At 44.3% G+C, this 27,602-nt stretch overlaps 1 protein-coding gene across 2 annotated transcripts in view; it reads left to right on the top strand.

The window, feature by feature from the left end:
- The window catches only part of ADGRD1 (adhesion G protein-coupled receptor D1), a 208,681-nt gene that overhangs the window by 165,409 nt on the left and 15,670 nt on the right, over nucleotides 1-27,602 (top strand). For both annotated transcript variants that reach the window (XM_087880177.1, XM_087880176.1), the window contains 2 exons: nucleotides 1,096-1,162; nucleotides 14,952-15,043. In XM_087880177.1, the coding sequence (XP_087736303.1) occupies nucleotides 1,096-1,162; nucleotides 14,952-15,043 (159 nt within the window). The remainder of the gene's footprint in view (nucleotides 1-1,095; nucleotides 1,163-14,951; nucleotides 15,044-27,602) is intronic.

Here is a 27,602-nt window from a genome sequence, read left to right as displayed (position 1 = left end):
GCGTGGGCCTTGCACTTACCTTGCATCCAAAGCAGGCTGCGTGGAGACTCCTGGGAGGGGAGGGGTGGGGTGGGTGGGGTCAGCCAGTCCTTGGAACAACCAGTTCGGCGAACTAGATAAAATTAACATCCGGAACCGGTCCGAAACGACTGAATCCCACCCCTGCACATATCCATTTTTGCTCCAACGGTTTTAGCATTAAGCAGTCTCCATTAATCCATATCTTGGCCCAATTAACTTAATGCAGAGTCCTTCAGATGTATCTGAGAATGGTGGAACTTGAAGTCCAGAAGATAAAGGTCTATAGCTTTGTCTTTCTCCCACATCCAGATCATGTTAAGACTAGCAAAGGTTGCATTCCATTTGCAATGTTAGTTCCCAGGTAACCGCCTTTCTGAGACAACTGGATTAAAGTTAAAATCATGGATTGTCCCTCTCCTATGTTCCTTGAGCAGAGACCTGGAATGAAGAAAGCAAGCAGGGGAACCAACTTTTTCTGCTATCCATCTCACCCCAGCTTTTCCTCTTTCTCCCTAACTACATATTTTTCTTTTTTTTTTATTGCAATAGTTTTACAATTACATTTTCACCCCTTTCCCCCCCCACAACCCCCCCCACACTTCCCAACCTCCCTAGCCCTCCCTAACCCTCCCCGCCCCCCCAGACTTCCACACAATATAGTCATGTCACATAAAGAAACCCCCCTTAATATAAAACTTGAACCCCTCCCTCCCCCCTTATAATTTTCATTACATTAAAATATTTCTAATACATTATTTTCAAATGAAAGCTATTTGGTACTTCCTAGTTTGGTATTTGTTCTGAATATATTCTATCCACTTTTTCCATTCCCATTCATAAGTCTCTTGTGAATAGTCCTTTAAATATGCTGAAATCTTCGCCATCTCCGCAAAACTGGCCATCTTCAAAGTCCATTCCTCAATAGTGGGCAAGGCTTCATTTTTCATTTTTTAACTACATATTTTTCAATCAATGGTGATTTGGTGATGGGTGATTTGGGGACGATGGGTGATTACACCATTCGTCCCCATGCTACAATGTCATAATGTCTTTCCCCTCTTTCTTTCTTTGCAGCTGTTGGCTGTCATTGGAGAGTGGTGCCATCTGGGCTTTTGTGGCCCCAGCTCTGTTCATCATTGTGGTAGGTTTGCCTTCCTTCTCTTCTCTGTTAGAAGCTCGAGAGGAGCTGGTGGGATGACCATGGCAAGTCACGTTTGACCGTATGGAGCTCAGCTCTGGTTGCGCCTTTTCCAACCAATGGGTTTTCTGAAAACCACCAGTTTCACCAGATGCATCTCCCTTCACCGGATACCTCAGATAATATCTGTGAAGGAAGCTGCAGCTCACAAAAACTGGTACCTTTAATAAAACTTGTTAGTTGGGGGAAAAAGTAGCTACCAGATGTCTCCTGTCTTTTTACACCTATAGATCAGTGTTTCTCAACTTTGACCACTTGAAGATGGGTGGACTTCAGCTCCCAGAATTCCCAAGCTAGCATGAAGATGAAGTCCACCCATCTCCAAGCAGCCATGGTTGAGAAACACTCAGCTTTTCTCCTCCAGTGTCCCTTAAAGCAGGGGTCTCCAACCTTGGCAACTTTAAGACTTGTGGACTTCAACTCCCAGAATTTCTCAGCCAGCCAAGCTTGAAGTCGAAGTTGAAGTCCACAAGTCTTAAAGTTTGTTTATTTATTTATTTATTAGTTTGTCAAACATGTACTAGATATCAGGTATAAGTATGAACATGGACATGAACAAAGGAATGAATACAGATAAATGGGGACAGTAGTTCAGGGAAATTGGCCTACTGGTGCGCTTATGCACACACCCTTTATGGAACTCTTAGGAATGGGGTGAGGTCCACGATAGACAGTTGAAGATTGAAGCTGTGAGGGTTTGAGGCTGTAACAACGGAGTTGGGTAGAGCATTCCAGGCGTTGACCACTCTGTTGCTGAAGTCGTATTTTCAGCAATCGAGTTTGAAGCGGTTTACCTTGAGTTTGTATCAATTGTTTGTCCATGTATTATTGAAGTTGAAGCTGAAGAAGTCATTGACAGGTAAGACATTGTAGCAGACAATTTTGTGGAGTATGCTTAGATTAGATCGCAGGCGGAGCAGTTCCAGGTTGTCCAAGCCCAAAATTTTAAGCCTGGTGGCATAAGGGATTCTATTGTGAGTAGAGGAGTGGAGGACTCTTCTTGTGAAATACCTCTGGACCTGCTCAATTGTGTTAATGTCCGATATACAGTGTGGATGGATTCCAGGCAGACGAGCTGTATTCGAGAATTGGTCTGGCAAAGCAGTGGTGAAATCCAATTTTTTTTACTACCGGTTCTGTAGGTGTGGCTTGGTGGGTGTGGTGTGGCTTGGTGGGCATGGCAGGGGAAGGATACCACAAAATCTCCCTTCCCACCTCACTCCAGGGGAAGGATATTGCCAAATTTCCATTCCCTCCCCACTCCAGGTGAAGGATATTGCCAAATCTTCATTCCCTCCTCATTCCAGGGGAAGGATTCTGCAAAATCTCCATTCCCACCCCACTCCAGGGGAAGGATACTGCAAAATCTCCATTCCCACTCCACTCCAGGGGCCAGCCAGAGGTGGTATTTGCCGGTTCTCCGAACTACTCAAAATTTCTGCTACCGGTTCTCCAGAACCTGCTGGATTTCACCTCTGTGGCAAAGGTTTTGCATGCCCTAGTTAATAATATAGTGTTACCAGAGAAGAAGCTTCGGAAAATTAGGTTAACAATTCTTAATGCCTTTCTGACAAACCTCTGCCCTGGAAGACACCAAGAATCCATAGTTACTGGAATCAAAAGATTGTTTAATAACCCTGTGTTTCACGGGGTTGAAACAGCTAAGCATTCTCTCCTTCGTCTGGCTCTACTTAGCCAACTGAATGACACTTCTATTTTTCTCATCTACAATTGCAGTTTCGAACAGCCTGCCCCCCTCCCCCCACCTTTCACAATGAGAAGCAGTAGATCCACTGCTACTCAGCTGTGCAAGTCAATAGCTTGCCCCTCCCAGGTTTATAACACTCCATCAAAAAAGGAGAATTAACTCTTTGATAAAATTCCGCTTTTTCAACAGTATTTAGTTGATATCTTTCTCCTTGATATCTCAATATTATACCAACTGGAGTGTCCCACCTGAATAGAATATTTCTTTTTTTTAGCTCAGTCACCAGAAAACCAAATTTCTTCCTTTCCAATAACATCTTAGGCGGAAGCTCTTTATAAATCCATATCTTTCTTCCAGACAATTGCAAAGTAGAATTGAAAGAATTTTGCACAATATTATTTCTTATATCTTTGTCTGTAAAATAAATCACCACATCTCTAGGCAATTGCCTTTGCTTTGCAATCCAGGAATTTATTCTATAAACTCTGTCAATCCTACAAAATACTTCCTCAGGTTGAACCTTTAAAATCCCAGCCAGAATTTCAGAAGATATTTTCCTTAAATCATCTCTGTCATTTTCCTGCAGTCCTCTGAGTCTAATTGCATATTCAGTAAAATTATATTGCATCCTTAAAACTTCTCTTTCAATCCGTTGTTGTATGTTTTCTGCATTACAAGCCTTTTGATCAGCCTCCATTTTAGGATTTTCTTCTGAGCTATTTTCTTGAGTGTTTATCAAATCATTTTCAATTTTTTTTATTCTAGTATCCAGATTGTCCTCAATTTTTTCCACTTTAGACTCTAATAAGTTAGTATTTGCATCCAACTTGATCATAAATTCTGCAAAACCATTAGCCACTTTTATGATCTTTCGATCCAAAATATCAAACTTTGATTGCACTAATTCCTTAATTTCCTGCTTAAATTTTTTAAAAGAATTTTATCAAAAAATTTTGAAAATGAACTTAACATCTTTAGGCACCATACAGGATAAGCAGAAGGAGTTGGAAATAAAGGGAAAACATCGAATTACAGAGGTTGCGGTAGACAAATTGCCTTTGGATTCTTTAGATACCCCAGCTGGATTATCTACAAATATGAAAGAAGTGGCATCTGACTCTAACGTGATGATTCATCAAGTCAAAGACAAGTATGGAAATCAATTAGCTGATATACAATTGGCAAAAAAGAAATATGAGATACAAAAACAAAACCAACAAGATCAAGTTATAAAGCAGAATGAAATCCGATCAGTCGATATGCAACTTATAGAAAGGAAACCAGGATGGAGATTAAACACACAAAAAGAAAAGAAAAAAAGAAACTTCCTGATACATAATGTATGATGGACGTTTTAATGATAAATGGAATCAAATTTTGTGGCTTAATCACTCAGAGATGGCTCTTTAGAAGTTGCAAGAGAAGGCTGGAGATTTTTTTCCCCCCTGATAGATTAAGGAAGCAGGCATTCCTGTCTTTAGGCTATCCTTAGCCCTGTCTTCTTAGATGTTTTTAATCGATCGAAATGCTCCTCTGATGATAAGAAAACCCAGCCATGGGTTGTCCTGACAAATGGAAAGGTTGACCGAGCTTTCACACTGTCATTGTTCATCATCTACAAGAGGTTCACCACCAACGTGGGTTTGATTCATTTCACTTTGTCCTAATTTTAATCAGGCTGAGATTTTGTTGTTAGTTGCAAAGTCGTGTCCAACCCATGGACAACATTCCTCCAGGCCTTCCTGTCCTCTACCATCCTCCCGGAGTCTATTTTAGCTCACGCTGACTGCTTCAGTGACTCCATCCAGCCACCTCGTTCTCTGCCGTCCCCTTCTTCTTTTGCCCTCCATCGTTCCCAGCATTAGGCTCTTCTCCAGGGAGTCCTTCCTTCTCATTAGGTGGCCAAAGGATTTGAGTTCCCTCTTCAGGATCTGGCCTTCTAAAGAGCAGGCAGGGTTGATCTCCTCTAGGACTGACCGGTTGGATGGCCTTGCAGTCCAAGGGACTCGCAGGAGTCTTCTCCAGCACCAGAGTTCAAAGGCCTCCATTCTTTGGCACTCAGCCTTTCTTATGGTCCAACTTTCACAGCCATACATTGCAACTGAGAAAACCATAGCCTTGACTGTATGCACTTTTGTTGGCAGAGTGATGTCTCTGCTTTTTAGAATGCTGTCTAGATTTGCCACAGCTTTCCTTCCCAGGAGCAAGCGTCTTTTAATCTCTTGGCTGCAGTCCCCATCTGCGGTGATCTTGGAGCCCAGGAAAATAAAATCTGTCACTCCCTCCATTTCTTCCCCATCTATTTGCCAGGAAGGCTGAGATTTAAAAAAGATGTAAAAAAGATGTTAAAAAGATGTGGAGACTCTAGAAAGAGTGCAGAGAAGAGCAACAAAGATGATTAGGGGACTGGAGGCTAAAACATATGAAGAACGGTTGCAGGAACTAGAGTATGTCTACTCTAGTGAAGAGAAGGACCAGGGGAGACATGATAGCAGTGTTCCAATATCTCAGGGATTGCCACAAAGAAGAGGGAGTCAAACTATTCTTCAAAGCACCTGAGGGTAGAACAAGAAATGGATGGAAACTAATCAAGGAGAGAAGCAACTTAGAACTAAGGAGAAATTTCCTGACAGTTAGAACAATTAATTAGTGGAACAACTTGCCTGCAGAAGTTGTGAATGCTTCAACAATGGAAGTTTTTAAGAAGAGGTTGGATAACCCTTTGTCTGAAGTGGTGTAGGGTTTCCTGCCTGGGCAGGGGGTTGGTCTAGAAGACCTCCAAGGTCCCTTCCAACTCTGTTATTCTATATCTATTAGTATTGTTTATTTTTTTTAAGAAAACGAATACAAAAAAGAAGAGGCATGGCTTGGTTTTGTAAGACCTCTCGGACACGCTGTGGGTGCGTTGAGTGTGTAGGGTATCTGCAGAGGCGGGAGAGGGATATGCTGTCACGTGCCTTGTGGGACACAGCTGTGTGAAATTATTTCCTTGGTGCACTGGGGTCCTGACATGCTTTGACATTGTTATGGCTGGCTCAGGTGTGTGGCCGGGGTAATGAACTGGTCGTACGAAACTGGACAAAGTAGACAACTAATAAAAAAATTCCTGCTGGTAGAGGTGTGAAAGGAATAATAAGCCACACACAACAACATGAGAAGAACTCAAGTCTTCCCTGCAGGTTAAATTTTCTTTATTGTCAACTCTTGCCAATTTGGTCCTTCCTTCCTTCCTTCCTTCCTTCCTTCCTTCCTTCCTTCCTTCCTTCCTTCCTTCCTTCCTTCCTTCCTTCTTTCCTCCTCCTTCCTTCCTTCCTTCTTTCTTCCTCCTTCCTTCCTTCCTTCCTTCCTTCCTTCCTTCCTTCCTTCCTTCCTGTGAGGTCCTTGGTGCTCTTTAATCTTGGTTGTTTTCCTGCAGACATTTTATCACCAAGCTAGGTAGCATCATCAGTGCTAGAAGGGAGTGGGATTTGCTCCCTATTTATTCCCCAACACAATTCCTCCAATTAAGGAACTACCAACTCAACAAACAACCTAATCAAGGAACCCCTAAGACCACGCCCACTAACACTGATGGGGCAAGCCACTTGTCTATAGACAGAGCAGCCCCACTCTCTTCTAGCACTGATGAAGTTACCTAGTTGGATCATGAAATATCTGCACAAAAACAACAACCTCAGAGAGCACTAAGAACAACCTCCTCCTCCTCCTCCTCCTCCTCCTCCTCCTCCTCCTCCTCCTCCTCCTCCTCCTCCTCCTCCTCCTCCTCCTTTCCGTTCTACCAGTGATGATGTTCCCTAGTTGGGTAATGAAATATCTGCAAGAAAACCAGTTCAGAGAGCTCCAAGGACCCCACGGATGCAACGCTATCCGCACTCCTCATCCAACTTATACAATATTAGGGACTAGATAGTCCTGGAAACCACGTAGGGGGCGTGGATTTTTTTTTTAAAGACTTAGCTTTACCTTTCATCTTTTAATAGAGTTCATTTTCAAGAGCTGCCCTTCGTGTTTCCCTTTGAAGAAATCTGGCCTGGAAGTACGAGGCAATTTCAAAAGAATGAATTAGAACCCCAGTAAGAAGGATCATAGCTAATCGCTAAAAGAACATACTCTTCAGCCCTGGCCTTCCTTTATTTCTTAGTCACAGCCTTCACAGGTGTTTGCATTTTATCCTTGACATGGCAGTGCAGTTATTCCCAAAATATAAGCTGCTCGGAGACCATCTCATACGTGGGAGAGGTCCTTCCAAACTCGGCTGATAACAACATCCAGAGATGCAATGAGCACCATCTGCAAAACCATTTTCTGTCTGAGCTTATAAACGATCCCACAGTCACAACAACTCACAAGTGCCTATTAATGATGCCAGACAGGAGCTTATTCAACACTTCACTCCAACGGAGGGCATTAAAGTGCTTGGGCGGAAAAAAAATCATAGAAAACCCATCGAAACCGAGAGCATGCAACTCCGGGAGCCTCTTCAACTGACTTTGGACGATTGGAAATCTATTCTTCTCTCTCCTGGCCCAGATAAAGGAAGCAGAAAGAGTCTCTGGTCTCGTGTCCTGGAGCTGTTCAAGGAGAGGTGGACATGTCAAGGAAATTCAGATTTCATCCATTACTGAGTTCATTATGCTAAGACGTAATGTTGCTTACTTGTAACCGGCAATTGTGGCTTGGAAAAGCATGGTTTATGACTTAATGTGATGTGAACCCTCCTATTTTGGCCCATTCCATAAACTATCATCATCTCCTTTTAATGAACCCATAATCCGTTGTGGGGTGGAGTCTTGGGCAACTGAATGGAGCTGAGTGTTTACTGGCCGGATGCCTTTCCTGTCGCCAATGTGGAGTTTTGTTCAGCAGATATATTCTCATTGTGCCCAGAGAGAGAAATATCTGCCTCTACCTAGGATCGAACTCACCGCCTCCTGATTGTGAGGTGAGAGCTCCACCTCTAAGTCACCGCACCACTCCCATTCCATAAACCATGATTAATACAAATAGTGCCCAAGCATGTTAAACTGCCCAACCTCTTTGGCCTAAACAGAAGGATCAATTCTGAGTCTCAATTTTGCATTCAGAAGAGTTCCAAGATCCATCTTTAGCATCTCTAGAGAAAACAATGTAATAGACTCAGCCGCCCTGAGTCTCCGGAGAAGGGCGGCATATAAATCAAACCAATAAATAAATAAATAGAGTATCTAATTCGCAATGTGAATTTTCTTCATTTTTAGCTTAGCTTAGATCCTTCTGCTGGTTGGACCCATCATGGCACTTATGCTAGGGCCATTCCATAGCATCTGTTGCACTGTGTTGTCTCCCTCTCACAATCCTGTCTGCTCAACATTTCAAGACGAGGGAGTCAATCTTGAACAAAGAAGAGGGGGTTCAACCTATTCTCCAAAGCACCTGAAGGCAGAACAAGAAGCAAACGATGGAAACTAATCAAGGAGAGAAGCAACCTAGAACTAAGGAGAAATTTCTTGACAGGGAGAACAATCAATCAATGAAACGACTTGCCTCCAGAAGTTGTGAATGCTCCAACACTGGATGTTTTTAAAAAGAGATTGGACAGCCATTTGTCTGAAATGGTATGGGATTTCCTGCTTGAGCAGGGGGTTGGACTAGGAGAAAGAATGACAAAGTTGGAAGGGACCTCGGAGGTCCTCTAGTCCAACCTCCTGCACAAGCAGGAGATCCTAATCCATTCCAGAGAAATGGCTGTCCAATATTTTCTTAAAAACCTCCAGGACCAGTGATGGGGTTTCAATTTTTTTACTACCAGTTCTGTGGGTGTGGCTCGGTGGGCTGTGGGCGTGGCATAGCTTGATGGGTGTGGCAGGGGAAGGATACTGTAAAATCTCCATTCCCACCCCACTCCAGGGGAAGGTTACTGCAAAATCCCCATTTCTTCTCAATCAGCTGGGACTCGGGAGGCAGAGAATAGATGGGGACGGAGTCAGTCATAGGTGGTATTTACTGATTCTTTGAACTACTCAAAATTTCTGCTTCTGGTTCTCCGAACTACTCCAAATTTCCACTACCGGTTCTCCAGAACTGGTCAGAACCTGCTGAAACCCACCTCTGTGGAGGACCCATAACTTCTGTAGGCAAGTTGTTCCGCTGGTTAATTGTCTTCACTGTTAGAAAGTTTCTCCTTAGTTCTAAGTTGCTTCTCTCCTTGATGAGTTTCCACCCATTGCTTCTTGTCCTGCCCTCAGGTGCTTTGGAGAATAGTTTCACTCCCTCTTCTTTGTGGCAGCCCCTCAGATACTGGAACACTGCTATCGTGTCACCCCTAATCCTTTTTTTCTTCAGACTGGCCCTGCCCAATTCCTGCAACCGTTCTTTGTATATTTCAGCCTCCAGCCCCCTAATCATCTTTGTCGCTGTTTTCTGCCCTCTTTCCAGAGTCTCAACATGTTTTTTGGGGTGGGGGAGTACCTGGCTTGCTTCCAGCAAATGCAATAAATTTGTACTCCCAATAAATTTGTACACCTCCAAGGCCCCGTCCAACTCTGTTATTCTGTTATTCTGTTATTCTGCTATTCTATTATTCTTTTTACAGCTCTCAAATTAGGGAGGGTCCCTTCTAAGATATTTGGCACACCGAAGTCCTGCTTTGGGCTAAGCAGTTTTTTATCTGACTTTTCCCTTGGTTGTGTTGCATTTCCCTATCTTCCAAGGTCAGATATTACAAATATCTGGAAAGAGAAAGCTAGAACAGAGCACTCCCCGATGTAACAAGCGGATAGTTGTTCAGAGATTCATTTGTTAGCAGGAGTCAAATGGATTTTTTTTGCTCCATCCGGTTAGAACATTAATAAAGCTATACAGATCTCATTTATTTGCACAAACTAGGCTAAGATGCCCGTTGTTTGCCTATGTGCCTTAAAGTACTTGGTTATTTGCTGGAGCAACATTCTGGTATTAAGAAGGAAATCTCATAAACTGGTATGTTTCTCGGTCGAGTTTTAGATGTTGCAGTGTGTGAGATCAGACTCTGCGGCAATGAACTGTAGCCCACTTTGCGCTTTTCCGAAAAGGTTTGGTGAAATTGAATGTGATTCCTTTGCAATAAGCAACGTCGAATCTTTGCAATTCCTGAATCTGGCTTGTCAAAATGGACGGAGAAGAGAAAACGTATCTCCCAGGCTTTCACGAATCCATTATTAAAGAAGAAAAGTAAAGTTTAGCAAACAAGAAGGAAGGAGGGAGGGAGGGAGGGAGGAAAGGAAAGGAAAGGAAAGGAAAGGAAAGGAAAGGAAAGGAAAGGAAAGGAAAGGAAAGGAAAGGAAAGGAAAGGAAAGGAAAGGAAAGGAAAGGAAAGGAAAGAAGGAAGGAAGAAGGAAGGAAGAGAGGGAGGGAGGGAATGTTGCCGTAATTCGAGGATCGGACTCAATAAAGAATTCAGAGTTATAGTATTCAAACAAAGTATTGTTTATTTACAGAAGGCATTCTATATTCACTGAGTGATTGTAGATAGAAGCAAGGAGGAGGAGTGTACATCTCCTTTTATATCAGAGAGGCGGGGTTATGGAGTAGGAGTGGTTACAGAGGAATACATTTAGGAAAGGAAGAATAAATTAACCCTTGTTACTCTATGAGCATATATCTCTTTCATTTAAGAATAAGGCATTTACCCATGACAGGGAAGGAGGGAGGAACAGGAAAAGGAGAAGGGAAAGCAGAAGCAGAAGCAGAAGCAGAGTTCTAGGAACTGTTGTGGATTCTCTTTCCAAGTAACATACCCACAGCAAGCAAAACTCCATGTCAGGTAGATTCCTCAAAGAATAGCTTTACTGGATATGCCATATTGTCACCAGCTGGTGAAAACCGAGTCTAAATATTCCTGCAGTTTTCACCTAATTAAAAACAGAAGTTTTTCACTTTCTCAAAACAGTCAGTCACACGGTCCAATCAGGATACAGTCCAGTTGCTAGGTGACCTCAGTCCCCTCCTTCCAAGCACCTGCTGGAACGTCCTTGGTTCCCAAGAGAAAGTATTTTGTTTTGCCTACAAACCCCCAGCTATCTCTACTCCCCCCCCCCCACTCTCTTTTCCTTAGTTTCCTTAGTGGTGGCAGCTCTGAAGCCTCAAAATGGCTTCAGTAAGGTCAGCTTCAGGGTAAGTCTATTTCAAAGATCTGACAAACCAGTGGTGAAATGTAAAATTTGTTACTACCAGTTCCGTGGGTGTGGCTCGGTAATGTGACTGGGTGGGCATGGCCAACTTTTTTTTATATATATACTTTTAAAAGCATTTTTTCTACAACCTCTAATCGTCAGAGGCTTTTGTTTTCTTTTAAAAGCTTTTTTTTTTTTTTGCTTTTAAAAGAAAAAAAAAGCCTCTGACGATCAGGCAATCCAGCTGGGATCGTCAGAGGCTTTTAAAAGCATTTTTTCTACAACCTCTTCGGCCAAAGGGGTTGTAGGAAAAAAAATGCTTTTAAAAGGCTCTGACGATCCCAGCTGAGCCGAGTGATCATCAGAGGCTTTTTTTTTTTTACTTTTAAAAGCATTTTTTCGGCCGAAGAAAAAATGCTTTTAAAAGTAAAAAGTAAAAAGCCTCTGATGATCGCACGGCTCAGCTGGGCATGGAGGGTGGGCATGCTACCGGTTCTCTGAACCACCCACCTTTTATCGCTACCGGATCGGGTGATCCGGTCTGAACCAGGAGCATTTCACCCCTGTGACAAACCATGACAGCCTCCAACATATTCAAATAAAATTCATATCTGAGGGTCCTTGAGACCTAGAAAAGTCCCAGCTGTGAAAGCAAAGAAGAGGAAAAGAGAACGAATGAAATCAGGATAAAGGACGAATGTCAAGATTGCCCCTTTAACTGTCCATCTTCAAACCAGAAGCTCAAGCAAAGCCGACACATGAGTTTCTAGTTATCTTTGCCAAAACAGGTGGCTGTTACATTTTTATGCTACACATTTGTTATAGGGGAATAGCATTCCTATAGCAGAAATTAGCCAAGAATGAAATCTGGGCAACTCTGCATAAGAACCACAATCTTCTGGAACTTTACTACCCCCCCCCCACCCTTCTTATTATAATTTGACTGATTATAATTTGATTATAATAGACCACGTATATCTCAAACCGAGTCCAATTGGCAGCTGTGGGCAATTGTTAAGTATTGGCTAAATAATGGGAAGGTGAGCAAGGACTTTATATTTCCAACTAATTATGGAGATGGAGAAGAGATGCCAGAATCCCAGTGAAAGGAAAAGAACCATCTATTATATGACTTTCCTTGGATGGCTGCTTAATAAAGACGTTTATTTGCAGAACGTTATTCAATGTGGGGGGAGGGAGGAACTGTCATTATTTTCTCACCCTAGGAAGCTCAGTTGCCTACTAAGAGTTGGGATTTTAAACATGAATGCTGAGCATCCGAGTTTAAATGTTAGAATGCAGTCCAATGTCAGGTGGCGAGAACCACGAAGGACACCAGAAATCGCTCAAAGTAGCTTCTTTATTGTCGTTCGCCTGTAGACAGGAATCTTGCCAGACTAAAGTACTCTTTGCATAACTGTTAGATAAACACTTTGAAGATTTCGGGTGGATCCCTTGGGGGCACTTTCTGCATGCCAATGAATTATGCAACTCAGCGCTGGATTCCACCCCACCCAATCAGTATTGTGTAGGAATATTGTTGGTCCTTGTGCTGAGCTTGTTCTATCACAGTGTTGTTCGCTTATTTTTGTATACCTCCCAGTTATACCAACCACAACAATGAAGATTTGATTTGACTTTGATTTGAGGAGGATAGCTTCCTCTCAGGAGATGTTCCCTAAGTTGGATTCCAGTCCCCATAATCCTCAGCCAGCGTATCCACAGGCATCTGGTTGATGAAGAGGATAGGTGGATGTCCTGCAAATCCTTTCTCCAGGGTTTAGCTACAGGGGTGGGCTTCAAAAATTTTAGCAAGGGGTTCTCTGCCCGGTTCTAGGTGGGTTTGGCCCTGGTGGGTGTGGCCTAGGCAGCCTCTTGCACCATGGCCGGAGGGGGGCATTTTTGCCCTCCCCGGGATCCGGAGCAGTGATGCGATTCAATTTTTTTTACTACCAGTTCTGTGGGCGTAGCTTGATGGGCATGGCATGGCTTGGTGGGAGTGGCTTGGTGGGCGTGGCAGGGGAAGGATACTGTAAAATCTCCATTCCCTCCCCACTCCAGGGGAAGGTTACTGCAAAATCCCCATTTCCTCCCAATAAGCTGGGACTCAGGAGGCATAGAATAGATGGGGGCAAGGCCAGTCAGAGGTGCTATTTACCGGTTCTCCAACCTACTCAAAATTTCCACTACCGGTTCTCCAGAACTGGTCAGAATCTGCTGAATAACACCTCTGCTCCTGAGGCTTTCCTTGAGCCTTCGGGAGGACGAAAACGGCCTCCCCAGGCTCCGGAGGCCCTCTGGAGGCCAGAAATGGGCCCGTTTCCGGCCTTCCTGAACTTCCAGTAGGCCCATTTTTTGCCCTCCTTGAGCCTCCGCACATGCCCTGCCCTTACCTGCATCCAAAACGAGCCACGCGGGGACTCCTGGGAGGGGCAGGGTGGGGTGGGCGGGGCCAGCCAGGAGTGGGATTTGGGGGTTCTCCAAACTGCACAGAATCTTAGCTAGAGATTCTCCCGAACTCCTGCGAACCCCCAGCAGCCCACCCCTCTTTAGCTAGCTTCCCTTCAATCGCAAGGGATATCATTGAGTTCGAACTATGTTTTTTTCCCTGAAGAACACCTTTTAAGAGCATTTGGGGGAGGAAGATTACTTTGTTATACTTCATAATATCTGAGATATTAGCGCTTTGGGAGAATAATTATATGGAGCCTAAAATGTGATTTTTATGGGAAAGGACTATAAAAGGCTCTCGAGTCGGGGACATGTTTTGCATACAAAAGGCTCAAAGTCAGCCTCCAGCAAAGCATCCCTTAATACATATATATTCAAAGGGGGAGAAGAGAGAATCGCACAGGAGGCAATCGCACGAGGCGCTCCCACGTAACACCTCTACTGCGTGAGCTGCACTGGCTTACAGTGGTCTTCCGGGTGCGCTTCAAGGTGTTGGTTTTCACCTTTAAAGCGCTCCATGGCATAGGGACGGGATACCTGCGAGACTGCCTGCTGCTACCGATAACCTCCCACCGGCCAGTACGCTCTCACAGAGAGGGCCTCCTCAGGGTGCTGTCGGTCAGGCAATGTCAGCTGGCAGCCCCCAAGGGGAGAGCCTTCTCTGTGGGGGCACCCGCCCTGTGGAATGAGCTACCTCCTGAAATACGACTGATCCCAGACCTCTGCGCTTTCCGAAAAGCCCTGAAGACTTTTTTTATTCCAACAAGCTGGCCTAGCTGAAATGGTTTTAATGGGATTTTTAAATTTTCGATTTTATTGATTCTGGGTTTTAAATTGAGAACTTTTCGATTTTGCAGATCTGGGATTTTAAATTGGAAATGCCGACAATTTAATTTATTTTAGTTTTTTCTTAACTTTTGTACTATATGTGTTTTAAGTTTGGCTGTCCACCGCCCTGAGTCCCCCTGGGGAGAAGGGCGGTATATAAGTTGAATTAATAAATAAACTTGAAATAATTCTGAGTTACATGCAGGGGTGGGCTTCAAAAATTTTAGCAAGGGGTTCTCTTCCCGGTTGCTGGGTGGGCGTGGCCTAGTCGTCCTCCTGCACCACAGCGGGTGGTGGTGCCATTTTTGCACTCCCCAGGCTCCGGAGGCTTAACTCGAGCCTCCAGGAGGGTGAAAATGGCCTCTCCAGGCTCCAGAGGCCCCCTGGAGGCTGTAAACCCTTCCCAAACTTCCAGTAGGCCCATTTTTTGCCCTCCCCAAGCCTCTGCGCGTGCCCTGAACTTACCTGCATCTAAATCGGACCGTGTGGGGACTCCTGGGAAGGGAGGGGTGGGGAGGGCCAGCCAGGAGTGGGATTTGGGGGGTTCTCTGAATTGCACAGAATCTTGGTGATCTGCTTTCCTGATGCAGTCTTTTTATTATTTTCATTTTGATAGGTTAATATCTGCATCCTTATTGCCGTGACCAGAGTAATTTCGAGAATAAGTGCTGAAAATTATAAGGTCCATGGAGAGGCTAACGCATTCAAGTAAGTTTGCTTTCCTTTTTTTGCTTTTTTTTTATTGTTAGCAGGAGTTTAAACTCCCAAGAACACCTGAACTGCTACTGAATGCCCAGTGCAGAGTCATAAAATCAGGGTTGTTGTTTTTTTAAAAAAGGGATTGTGTTCTGAATCAAGGTTGGATGAATTCTGCAGCGCTGTTTATCTAATCCCAAAGGAGGAGATAAGGTCCAGTCTTGTGAAGATCACAAGCATTAAAAATACATCTAAATGTCCAATAAAGTTAGTTGTTGGGCACTTTTTGAAAAATAGACTTTAGGCACAGAGGGTTAAAAATTAGGATCCCATCCAAGTGATACTCCTGGGATTATTTTGTAAAGAGTTTTCATCCCTGTATTTGAATTTCACAAGCAATTCTTTTGCTGAGTGCTAAGCACAAGGAAAATACTTCTTTCCTTCCTTCCTTCCTTCTTTCTTTCCTTCCTTCCTTCCTTCCTTCCTTCCTTCCTTCCTTCCTTCCTTCCTTTTCCTTCTCTTTCCTTCCTTCCTTTTCCTTCTCTTTCCTTCTCTCCTACCTTCTGTTGGAAAAGGAATATCCAGTCCAATTCCAAGCCAGGGGAAAGGCACTGGAAAGAAAATGGAGGCTGACTGCAAGGAAAGAAAGTTTATTTGGTTTCCAGAAACTTCAGTGGCAGCAGCATGTTTCTGGGGTGGCTGACAAAATGGCTGAGTGAGTGGAGTGGAGTGGGTGGAACTTTATAGGATTCTGAGATGCTCCAGGGGGTTGTGCAATTTAGTGAGCCTTGTGTCTTTTACTATTTCAATAGTGGTGGGTTAAACCTATTATGTCCTAAAGGTCCTGTCCTGTTCTTAGAATTTGGGTGGAGGAATGTACATTCTTAATCCCATTAGCTCCAGCCTGGGGGAGCTTGTGGCTGAAGGCGTTTTGTTTATGAATAGGATGCCCTAGACTTTCTGAATGGATACAAAATCTGCATCCCTAAAGGCCAGTCTCTTCAAGCTTCTTAATTTGAAGCTGTTTTCCTATGGCAGGAAGACTGTGGCTGCTTTCTCCCTTTGTTAATATTTTTCTCCATTTCTCCTTTGGGGAAATATTCTATCCTGCCTCTTTTTAATATTAAGAATAAAGAATATTAATCTGGGGAGGGGGGCTTGCTACACTTCTCTTTCTCCTCCTCCCATTATTTTATTTTGCCTCTTTCTTTCATCCTTCCTTTTCCTTCTCCTTCTCCTTTCATTCTTCTTCTCTCCTTCCTTCTCTCCTTCTCTCCCTCCCTCCCTCCCTCCCTTCCTTCCACCTCCTCCCTAGAAAATTAGTCAGTCTTTGGAACCTATCAATCTTCCGTCTGCCTGGCTTCTCTCATTTGGTATTTGCCATGGCTGGGAATGCAACAATAACCTTCACTCTTGATTAGCACAGCATGAGATATTTTTAGCCCTTTAGGACAGGTGACACAAGAAAATGGAACTAAAAATAAGCAGCACCGGGCACTAATATTTTTCCCCTTCGTTCTCGCAAGAGAGAGAGTCCTAGATAATTTCTTATCAGTGCTGAAGAATGCTTCCTTGGTGTAGTAAACCCGAGGACAGGAGTGGAGCACATAATGAATATTTATTAAAGGATACTCCATGTACATTATCAGTTGGGCCAATCAGGGACCCTACGAGGCTTTAAGTAACCTACAGCTCCTTACAGAAAGTGCTTAATAACACAGCTTGCGATTCCAGTTGGCAAGCACCAAACCGGAATTTGTGTACACAAATTTGCCCATGTGCGCTGAAGGGCCCTGGAGATGGAGTTTGTTGGCCGCAAGATTATTTGCTGGAGAGCAATCTTTGCCTTGTTGCAGCTGGCAAGAACAAATTGGTGCAATTGTTGCCAGTAGTTTTCCCTGATACGCGGGGTGTTGAGCCCGTGCTGATTTCGATGAATGGCATATTGAAGGAGGGCATCAATCTGGCCCTTATCACTGCTTACCGATCGGATCATCTGAGCCCACTAAGCAAACTCTGATTTCCGGAGGAGACTAAGCTTCGAAGACTTTACGCATAACTCTCGTACGCAAGTAGCAGAGATTGTTTTATTTGCTTCTGTGGTGGATCATGCCTGGTGGATGAAGGTTGCAGAACCAACACCTGTTCCTCTATTCAAGGATGCTAGTTTTTTCGGTTTTGCACTCAGGTCAGAAGCACCAAGGGGCTTCCAGGTTGAAAGGATGGGGACATCACCGTTGCCTTGGAAATGCCCAATTGGGGGTTTCTTTCACATCCCTGGCAGGAGCTGGAGTGAAGGATGTGAGCTCAACCTGCCCACAGCAACTCTTGGGTCACCTGCTCAGTGTTCCGAGCACTCCAAACACTTTGCCATGGTGGCACAGTGGTTAGAAGGCAGTACTGCAGGTTATTTCTGCTGACTGCCGGCTGTCTGCAGTTTGGCAGTTTGATTCTAATCGGCTCAAGGTTGATTCGGTCTTCCATCCTTCTGAGGTTGGTAAAACGAGGACCCAGATGGTTGGGGGCAATAGGCTGATTCTGTAAACGGCTTCAAGAGGGCTGGAAAGCACCGTGAAGCAGGACAGAAGTCTAAGTGTTATTCCTCTTCCTTTTCCCTTTCCTTCCTTCCTTCCTTCCTTCCTTCCTTCCTTCCTTCCTTCCTTCCTTCCTTCCTTCCTTCCTTCCTCGGTGAACAATGGTTAGAATGCAGTATTACAGGCTAACTCTGCCCACTGCTGGAAGTTCGATTCTGACTGGCTCAAGGTTTACTCAGCCTTCCATCCTTCTGAGGTCAGTAAAATGAGGACCCAGATTGTTAGGGGCAATAGGCTGATTCTGTGAACCACTTATAGAGGACTGGAAAGCATTGTGAAGTGGTATATAAGTCTAAGTGCTATTGCTATTGCTATTGCTATTCCTCTTCCTTTTCCCCTTCCTCCCTCCCTCCCTCCCTCCCTCCCTCCCTCCCCCTCTCGGTGAACAATGGTTAGAAAGCAGTATTGCAGATTAACTCTGCCAACTACCAGCAGTTTGTTTTCACTGACTCAGGGTTGACTCAGCCTTCCATCCTTCCGAGATGGGTAAAATGAGGACCCAGATTGTTGGGGGCAATAGGCCAACTGTAAAACCGCTTAGAGAGGGCTGTAAAAGCACTGTGAAGCAGGACAGAAGTCTAAGTGCTATTGCTATTCCTCTTCCTTCCTTCCTTCCTTCCTTCCTTCCTTCCTTCCTTCCTTCCTTCCTTCCTTCCTTCCTTCCTTCCTTCCTCCCTCCCTCCCTCCCTCCCTCCGTGAACAATGGTTAGAATGCAGTATTACAGATTAACTCTGCCCATTGCCAGCAGTTTGATTCTTACTGGCTCAGGGTTGACTCAGCCTTCCATCCTTCCGAGGTGGGTAAAATGAGGACCCAGATTGTTGGGGGCAAGAGGCTGATTCTGTGAACCACTTACAGGGGCCCGGAAAGCACTGTGAAGCGGTATAGAAGTCTAAGTGTTATTCCTCTTCCTTTTCCCCTTCCTTCCTTCCTTTCTCCCTCCCTCCCTCCCTCCCTCCCTCCTCCCTCCCTCCCTCGGTGAACAATGGTTAGAATGCAGTATTGCAGATTAACTCTGCCAACTACCAGCAGTTTGTTTTCACTGACTCAGGGTTGACTCAGCCTTCCATCCTTCCAAGGTTGGTAAAACAAGGACCGAGATTGTTGGGGGCAATAGGCCAACTGTAAAACCGCTTAGAGAGGGCTGTAAAAGCACTGTGAAGCAGGACAGAAGTCTAAGTGCTATTGCTATTCCTCTTCCTTCCTTCCTTCCTTCCTTCCTTCCTTCCTTCCTTCCTTCCTTCCTTCCTTCCTCCCTCCCTCCCTCCCTCCGTGAACAATGGTTAGAATGCAGTATTACAGATTAACTCTGCCCATTGCCAGCAGTTTGATTCTTACTGGCTCAGGGTTGACTCAGCCTTCCATCCTTCCGAGGTGGGTAAAATGAGGACCCAGATTGTTGGGGGCAAGAGGCTGATTCTGTGAACCACTTACAGGGGGCCGGAAAGCACTGTGAAGCGGTATAGAAGTCGAGGTGCTATTGCTATTTGCTCCTCAAAGACGGTAGTAAATGCATGGGGTAGAGATTCCTCTCACCGCAACAACCCCAAGTCTTCAAACAGAAAAAAACGAGGCATCTGGGTTGCAAAACATATTAAAAGTCTGTTGGCTCTTCCTTTGGGACAAAACTGCTCTGCAGTTCTATTATTTGCACACTCTGGTTTTAGGTTTGGTATCTTTGCCACTGTTGCTGAAGAGAATCTAAAGTTGGAACCAAATTTTGTGCATTTACAGGGAGTCCTAGATTTACAACGGTTCATTTTATGCCATTTTTCACACTTATGTCCATTTCAGCACCCCCATGGTCACATGACCGAAATTCAGATGCTTAACAACAGTTTATGACAGTTATGGCATTCCAGGGTCATGTGATCCCCACTTATGACCTTCCCAGCTGGCTTCCACCAAGTAAAATCAATGGGGGAAGTCAGATTTGTTTAATGACCGTGCTGATCCACTCAACAATGGCCATGATTCGCTTAACAACAAAATGGTTGTAAAATTGGGCGCCTCTCACTTAACAACCGCCGTGCTTATCAAAGGAAATTCTGGTCCCAATTGCGGTCGTAAGGCAAGGACTACCTGTATGCACAGCCTCCCTGTCAGCTATTAAAAGGGATAATTGGTGCCTCCGGGAAGGACGGGAGGCTTGGTGGGGCTGTCTCCTGCCTTGAGCTTGTGCATATTATTTGTCTTGCCTGGCAGAAGCTCATTAACGGCTTCTCGATAAACTGCCAGGGCCAAGTCTTACGGAATGATTTTGCTCATCATTGCCTCCGATGTGGTCTAGTGGTCTGGAAAAATCAGTATCATTTCTCCAGTACATGCAGTCTCTGGAATATAAGATGAGGAATCCACAATGAGATTTGTCATGAATAAGCGGAGAGAGAGAAGGGGGGTGGGGGGAAGAGAGAGAGAGAATGTGAGAGAGAGAATGTGAGAGAGAAAGAGAGAGAGAATGAGAGGGAGAATGAGAGAGAGAGAAAATGAGAGAGAAAGAGAGAGAGAGAATGAGAGAGAGAAAAAGAGAAAGAGAGAGAGAGAATGAGAGAGTGAATGAGAGAGAGAGAATGAGAGAGTGAATGAGAGAGAGAGAATGAGAGAGTGAATGAGAGAGTGAATGAGAGAGAGAGAATGAGAGAGTGAATGAGAGAGTGAATGAGAGAGAGAGAATGAGAAAGAGAGAGAGAATGAGAGAGAGAGAAAGAGAGAGAGAGAATGAGAGAGTGAATGAGAGAGAGAGAATGAGAGGGTGAATGAGAGAGTGAATGAGAGAGAGAGAATGAGAGCGGGAGAGAGAGAATGAGAGAGAATGAGAGGGAGAATGAGAGGGAGAATGAGAGAGGGAGAGAGAGGGAGAGAGAGAGAATGAGAGAGAATGAGAGGGAGAATGAGAGAAAGAAAGAGAAAGAATGAGAGAGAGAGAATGAGAGAGAATGAGAAAGGGAGAATGAGATAGAATGAGCGAGAGAGAATAAGAGAGAGAGAGAATGAGACAGAGAATGGGAGAGACAGAGAAAGAGAGAAAGAGAATGAGAGAGAGAAAATGAGAGAGAGAGAGAAAATGAGAGAGAGAAAATGAGAGAGAGAGAATGAGAGAATGAGAGAGAGAGAATGAGAGAGAGAATGGGAGAGAGAGAGAGAATGAGAGAGAGAGAATAAGAGAGAGAATGAGAGAGAGAATGAGAGAGAGAGAATGAAGGAAAGAATGAGAGAGAGAAAATGAGAGAGAGAATAAGAGAGAGAATAAGGGAATGAGAGAGAGAATGAGAGAGAGAAAGGAGAAGAGCGAGAGTGCTAGCTGTCAGGAGTGGAAAAATGTCTTCGGCTTTTAAAGCAGATTGTCCGTCTGAAATCTCCGTGTAGCTTTTTTCTTTACTGCGTGGCTCAATTATTGCATCGCTGAAAAGATGATTCAATTCCCTGAGATGTCAGGAATGAAAATAGCATCCTTTTTCCCCATGGATTTTGGTACATAGATCACTTTTTAAGCTCATGCAATCTTGAAAGAAAGCTCAAGGATGAACTAGGTTGACTGTCAGGCCCCAGTCAAGGGTTTTTTTCATTATTATTATTATTTCCCACCGGTAGACAGAATCTTGCCAGACTGAAGACTCTCTGGGAACTGTTAAGGAGGGCTTTCTTCACCCTCTTTTTTTCACACAAAATATCTGGACTGAGTTCTCTCTTACTCCTCCCGGGAATCCAGACTACATTTCATCACAGTGTGTTTATTTTCTTTCTCTCTCTAATACTATCGAGTCCTTCCTTCCTTCCTTCCTTCCTTCCTTCCTTCCTTCCTTCCTTCCTTCCTTCCTTCCTTCCTTCCTCCCTTCCCTTCCCTTCCCTTCCCTTCCCTTCCCTTCATCCATCCATATATTATCTATCTACCTACCTATCTATCTATCTATCTATCTATCTATCTATCTATCTATCTATCTATCTATGTATCTATCGTCTATCTATCTAGTGTGTTTATTCTCTCTCTAATACTATTTAGTCCTTCCTTCCTTCCCTTCCCTTCCCATCCATCCATCCATCCATATATTATCTATCTATCTATCATCTATCTATCTAGTGTGTTTATTCTCTCTCTAATACTATTTAGTCCTTCCTTCCTTCCCTTTCCTTCCCTTCCCTTCCCTTCCCTTCCCTTCCCTTCCCATCCATCCATCCATCCATCCATCCATCCATCCTTCCTTCCATCCATATATTATCTATCTATCTATCTATCTATCTATCTATCTATCTATCTATCATCTATCTAGTGTGTTTATTCTCTCTGTAATACTATTTAGTCCTTCCTTCCTTCCTTCCTTCCTTCCTTCCTTCCTTCCTTCCTTCCTTCCTTCCTTCTTATCCATCGATCCATCGATCCATCCACCTATCTACCTATCAGACCCAAAACCGAGAACGATAAGCAGCGATTCTTCCAAATTCACCAAGTTCCCATTCGTTCACCTCGACTCCTGTATCTGTCTGTACAAAAGATTGCATAAAACCCAGGCTACACGTTACCTTTAGCTCTCTCTCAACCCAGTTTTGATTTCCGAGTCTGCAGGTGGAGCGTTATCAATCAGAGAACCAGACTGTCCTTGGGGGGTGGGGGGGTGTTTTATTTTCGAAACACCCAAGGTTGGAGTAGTGCGAGACAGATTTGATCAACACCCCCCTCCAAAGAGGAGAGTGGCTGCCAGATCCCAAATGCGAAGGGAAGACATTAAGCAGGGAGATTAAACAGTCATCATTAGCAAGCCAGAATGTGATTCAGCGTTGATAATGTCTTAAAGCTAATTACATCTTTGGCTCATTGGACATGATAAAAGACAAACACTATTTGGGTCACAGTTTATTAGACTCGGGAGAGGGAAGGCTCAAAAGAACCAACATGCAAGGTTTTTTCCCCATGGAATGTTGCAAATATTTGCAACGGGAAACCAGCAAAAAAAATAATAATAATAATCTCAGAGCAGTAAGCTAGGCTGGGAAATTGTTGATGAAGGCAACAGCGACAACTTCCATTTCTACAAAACAAAACCCCCCTTGTGGTGTTATACAGGTAATCCTTGACTTACAACAGTTCATTTAGAGACCGTCCGAAGTTACAATGGGACCGGAGAAAAAGTGAGCGATTTTCACACAATGACCGTTTGCAAGCATCCCATGTGCTCACGTGATCAAACTTCAGAAGCTCGGCAACCGGTTCATATTTTTGATGGGGTCCTGGGGGGGGGGGGGCTGTCACATGATCCCCTTTTGGGACCTTCTGACCAGCAATGTCGATAGGGAAGCCGGATTCACTTAACAGCCATGTTCCTGACTTAAGACCTGCAGCAATTCACTTAACAACCACATCAAGGAAGGTCCTAAAATGGGGGTAAAACTCTGTTCTGCCCCAGCTACGGATCCCAATGAACGCAGCACACACAAAGTCCATTCAAACCTTGGTTGAATAAATAAATCAGTCTTTTACAACAATGGCTGTTAATTAACTGCATTAACAGCCACCAAGAATTCAAAGAATAATAACTGAAAGCTTACTGTGGTTGGCAGAATGCCCAGAAGCAATTTGCAGGAAGCTGATAAGATAAGCAAGACAAGACACGAAGGAGAGTGAACGAAGTTGTTCCCTGCAAATTGCTTCAGTCGGCGTTCCTCCTCAAATAGGCTAAGGGAGTGGCCAATTAGCCCCAAGCCTTACTCTCGAGGAGACCTCCTCCTGAGGAGCCACTCCTGCCTTTTGGCAGCTCTGCGCGCCTGTGCATCGAGGAGAGGCTCCTCCTCTTCCTCCTTTTCACCCATGGAAGCTTCTGGAGGTTCTGAAGGCCCTGGCTGAATCCCCGCCTCTGGCACCACATCTTCTCCAGCCTCCTCACTGTCCGACTCAAGTGCCAACTGCACAGGTGCTGGCACAGCACCACACCAGCCTCCTCGCTGTCTGAATCAGCTACTAGCTGCACAGGCCGCGTATGGGCCACAACAAACTCGCAAATATCTCGCCAAGCAATATAAATGTTGGGCTCAGCCATGGTCATAAGTCGAGGACTATCTGAGCTGAGCTGAGCTGAGCCGAGCTTTGCAAGGAGATTTTTAATCTTGTTTACACAATACACGTCTTCCCTTAACAACGTAATTGCTCTTGGATAAAAGCCACGATTTCAAAACTTCACTTCCATCCAGCACATCTTGTTCCAAACGAGTGGGAAGCGGTAATATATTATAATTGTGTTTGGTTGTTTTGTGTGTGTGCGTGTGTGTATATATTGTTGTTGTTGTCATCTTAATAGTAGAACATGTTTTTTTTTCCCCTCTTTTTAAAGACAAACATTTTGCATCAGCGTACGAGCCAAAAAAAAAAAAAAAAATAGAAGAAGAAAAGTTTTTTCTTTCTTAATATTCAAAAGGGGGAGTGCGGAGTGTTGTCGGTTTTTTTTTTTTTTTTGCCCTAAATTCGGCAGAAGAATGCCTTTGCAAAGAGTGCACAATACGCTTTAAGGAATCAAAAGCCTAGCTGGAACAGCTTTGCCCCGTTTGGAGTAAGATTTGTGTTATTCTGTTGAGAAAGAGAAAAAAAAAAAAAAGAAGAAAGAAAGAAATCCTCCATTATGATAAAATGCGAAGGTTACACTTATCATGGAAACTGACTGGCAGGCGTTTTGCGTTTGGGAGGCTTTAAATTTATACGGCACTTATTCATTAAATCAAATTGTGGTAATCGGTAATAAATGAGCTTGCCCGATAAAAGAGAAGTTTGCTTCAACAGAACTGCACAGCCAGCAAACTTTGCAACAGAGGGAAACACACACACACACACACACACACACACACACAAAACACAGAGAGAGCCCATATGGACTCCTGGTCTTTGATATTCAGGTTGTGTTAAAGCCGGGGGGAGGCGGGGGGGCAGCGTAGGTAATAATTTTCAAGAGAGAGATTTGCTGCTTTGGAATTTTAATAGAGGCGAAAGATGTGATTAATTAAAATTTGTGCGCTTTCAAAATGTTCTCCCGAGCACAGAGTGAGTGAACTCACTTTAATGTCTTTTTTTCTCCCCCCTTTTCTTCTTTTTCTTCTATTTAACCCAGGATGGAAATAATTTAATACCTAAACATGTACAGATGGCTACGCCAAAATGCTTTTTTGGGGAGCAAGGGTAGGTGGTAGGGGGAGATGGGGCTGAAAGGCAGTTACAATGGAAGCGGGGGGGGGGGGTGTGTGCAAGCGTACAAGAGCCTTGGTGGCACAGCAGACTAAAGTGCTGTTAAGTAGCACCAGCTGCCTGCAATTACTGCAAATTCAAATCTCACCAGGCTCAAGGTTGACTCAGCCTTCCATCCTTCCGAGCTAGGTAAAATGAGGACCCGGATTGTGGGGGCAATAAGCTGACTTTGTATACAAAAAACACCGCTTGGGGGGGCCCAAAAGCCCTACTAAGCAGGTATATACAAAAGTATGAAGGCTATTGCTTAACGCATTGTAAGCTGCCCTGAGTGTCCGGAGAAGGGCGACATATAAATCGAATCAATCAATCAATCAATCAATCAATTGCACATTTCCTTCTGGCCACGTTTTCCCCGATCGTGAGGGTAACCATCCAGGGTGGGCTTCAAAATTTTTAAGCGAGGGGTTTTCTGCCCAGTTGCTGGGCAGGCGTGGCCATAGTGGGCGTGGCCTAGTCGGCCTCCTGCACCACAGTGGTGGGTGGGGCGTTTTTGCCCTCCCCGGGCTCCGGAGGCTTTCTTTGAGCCTCTGGGAGGGCGAAAACGGCCTCCCCAGGCTCCGGAGGCCCTCTGGAGGCTGGAAACAGGCCCATTTCCAGCCTTCCGGTAGGCCCATTTTTCACGCTCCCTGAACCTCCATGCGCACCCTGTACTTACCTGCATCCAAAATGGGTTGCGTGGGGACTTCTGGGAGGGGCGGGGTGGGGTGGGTGGGGCCAGCCAGGAGTGGGATTTGGGTTTTTTCCAAACTGTACAGAATCTTAGCTAGAGGTTCTCCCGAACCCCTGCGAACCCCCAGCAGAGGAAATATGCACAAAAGATCCCTACAGTAGTAAAAAAAACCCTACCAACACCAGCTTTGAAGAATATCTGGGAGAAATGACGTACAAAAATATTAGGACAATATTGAAGCACGGGGCATACATTTGGGTGCATTTTTCACATTTAAAAAAAAAACTGAAGCGGAAAGCTTTGAAAGGAGAGAGAGAGAGAGAGAGGGAGGGAGGGAGGGAGGGAGAGGGAGAGAGAGAGAGAGAGAGAAGATTGCAAAGCAAACATCCCCTAAAATAGATGTATAACTCTATCATCTTTGTTCCCTGGTAATTGGTGGAGAATTTTTATGGGGCATGGTCAGGAAGCCACAAAACTATATTTAGCCACGTAAAATCTGGAATGGAGATTGGGGCCTTGACAGAGAAAAAGAATTATCCAAGGCTGAATCCAGATGATTCATCCCAAACTCTGGAGTAGAGTAGAATTCTTGTTTTATTAAAAAATAATAATAATAATCTGCCATGTTTATTGCTGGACAGCATTTCGTGGTCCAGCTTGACAGTACCTTGTGACAGTTCCGGCAAGATGGGACTAATCTTCTGTCACCAGATCTGTCAACATTTCTGCTAAAAATCAATGGAGATTCTTAGTCGTCCATGCTTTTCCTTGAAGACCTTTCGCTTCTCATCCAGGAAGCTTCATCGGTTCTGAGTGAATGGTGGCGGATGGAAGGATTTATATTCCTTGCAGTCATCTGGTTGTTAGCTCTCTTTCTGAGTGTCACTGAGGTCCTTTGGAGGTTTATCTGTGCCTTCAAGGTCACCTCCAACCAGGGATGAAATGCTCCCGGTTCGGACTGGATCACCTGATCCGGTAGCGATTGTGGCGGGTGGTTCGGAGAACCGGTAGCAAAAATCCCTGCCCCACCCCCATGCCCAGCTGAACCGCGCGATCATCAGAAGCTGTTTTTTTTTTAATTTTTAAAAGCATTTTTTCTACAACCTCTTCAGCCGAAAAAATGCTTTTAAAAGTAAAAAAAAAAAGCCTCTGATGATCGCGCAGCTCAGCTGGGATCGTCAGAGGCTTTTCAAAGCATTTTTTTCTGCAACCCCTTTGGCTGAAGAGATTGTAGGGAAAAAAATGCCTTTAAAAGCCTCTGGCGATCCCAGCTGACTTGCCTGATCGTCAGAAGCTTCTAAAAGCATTTTTTTCTACAACCTCTTCGGCCGAAAAAATGCTTTTAAAAGTAAAAAAAAAAAGCCTCTGATGATCGCGCGGCTCAGCTGGGATCGTCAGAGGCTTTTCAAAGCATTTTTTTCTGCAACCCCTTTGGCTGAAGAGATTGTAGGGAAAAAAATGCCTTTAAAAGCCTCTGGCAATCCCAGCTGACTTGCCTGATCGTCAGAAGCTTCTAAAAGCATTTTTTTCTACAACCTCTTCGGCCGAAAAAATGCTTTTAAAAGTAAAAAAGAAAAAAGCCTCTGATGATCGTGCGGCTCAGCTGGGATCGTCAGAGGCTTTTCAAAGCATTTTTTTCTGCAACCCCTTTAGCTGAAGAGGTTGTAGGAAAAAAAATGCCTTTAAAAGCCTCTGGCGATCCCAGCTGATTTGCCTGATCGTCAGAGGCTTCTAAAAGTATTTTTTTCTGCAACTTCTTAAATTTGTAGAAAAAATGCTTTTAAAAGTAAAAAAAAAAAAAAAAGTTGGCCACGCCCACCCTGACACATTACCTCCCCAAGCCACACCCACAGAACTGGTAGTAACAAATTTTAGATTTCACCCCTGCCTCCAACTGATTTTAGCCAGATATATGCATGCAAGGTTGCATATATATTGGGGTATGTGGCATACACCATTTCCTTCTTGCCTATAGCAAGGAGTGACCAGTATATGTATTTTTGCTGCGGTAGAAACGCATAAATCGAACCCAGCCAGCTAATCCACAAGCTTGCAGCCGAACGATAAGTTCCAGTTTCATA

The sequence above is a fragment of the Pantherophis guttatus genome, chromosome 17 (genome assembly GCF_059756535.1).
Source record: "Pantherophis guttatus breed Tessera chromosome 17, ASM5975653v1, whole genome shotgun sequence".
Taxonomy (NCBI): domain Eukaryota; kingdom Metazoa; phylum Chordata; class Lepidosauria; order Squamata; family Colubridae; genus Pantherophis; species Pantherophis guttatus.
Note: the sequence above shows the minus strand (reverse complement) of the source record. Positions and strands in the feature narration are given on the sequence as shown.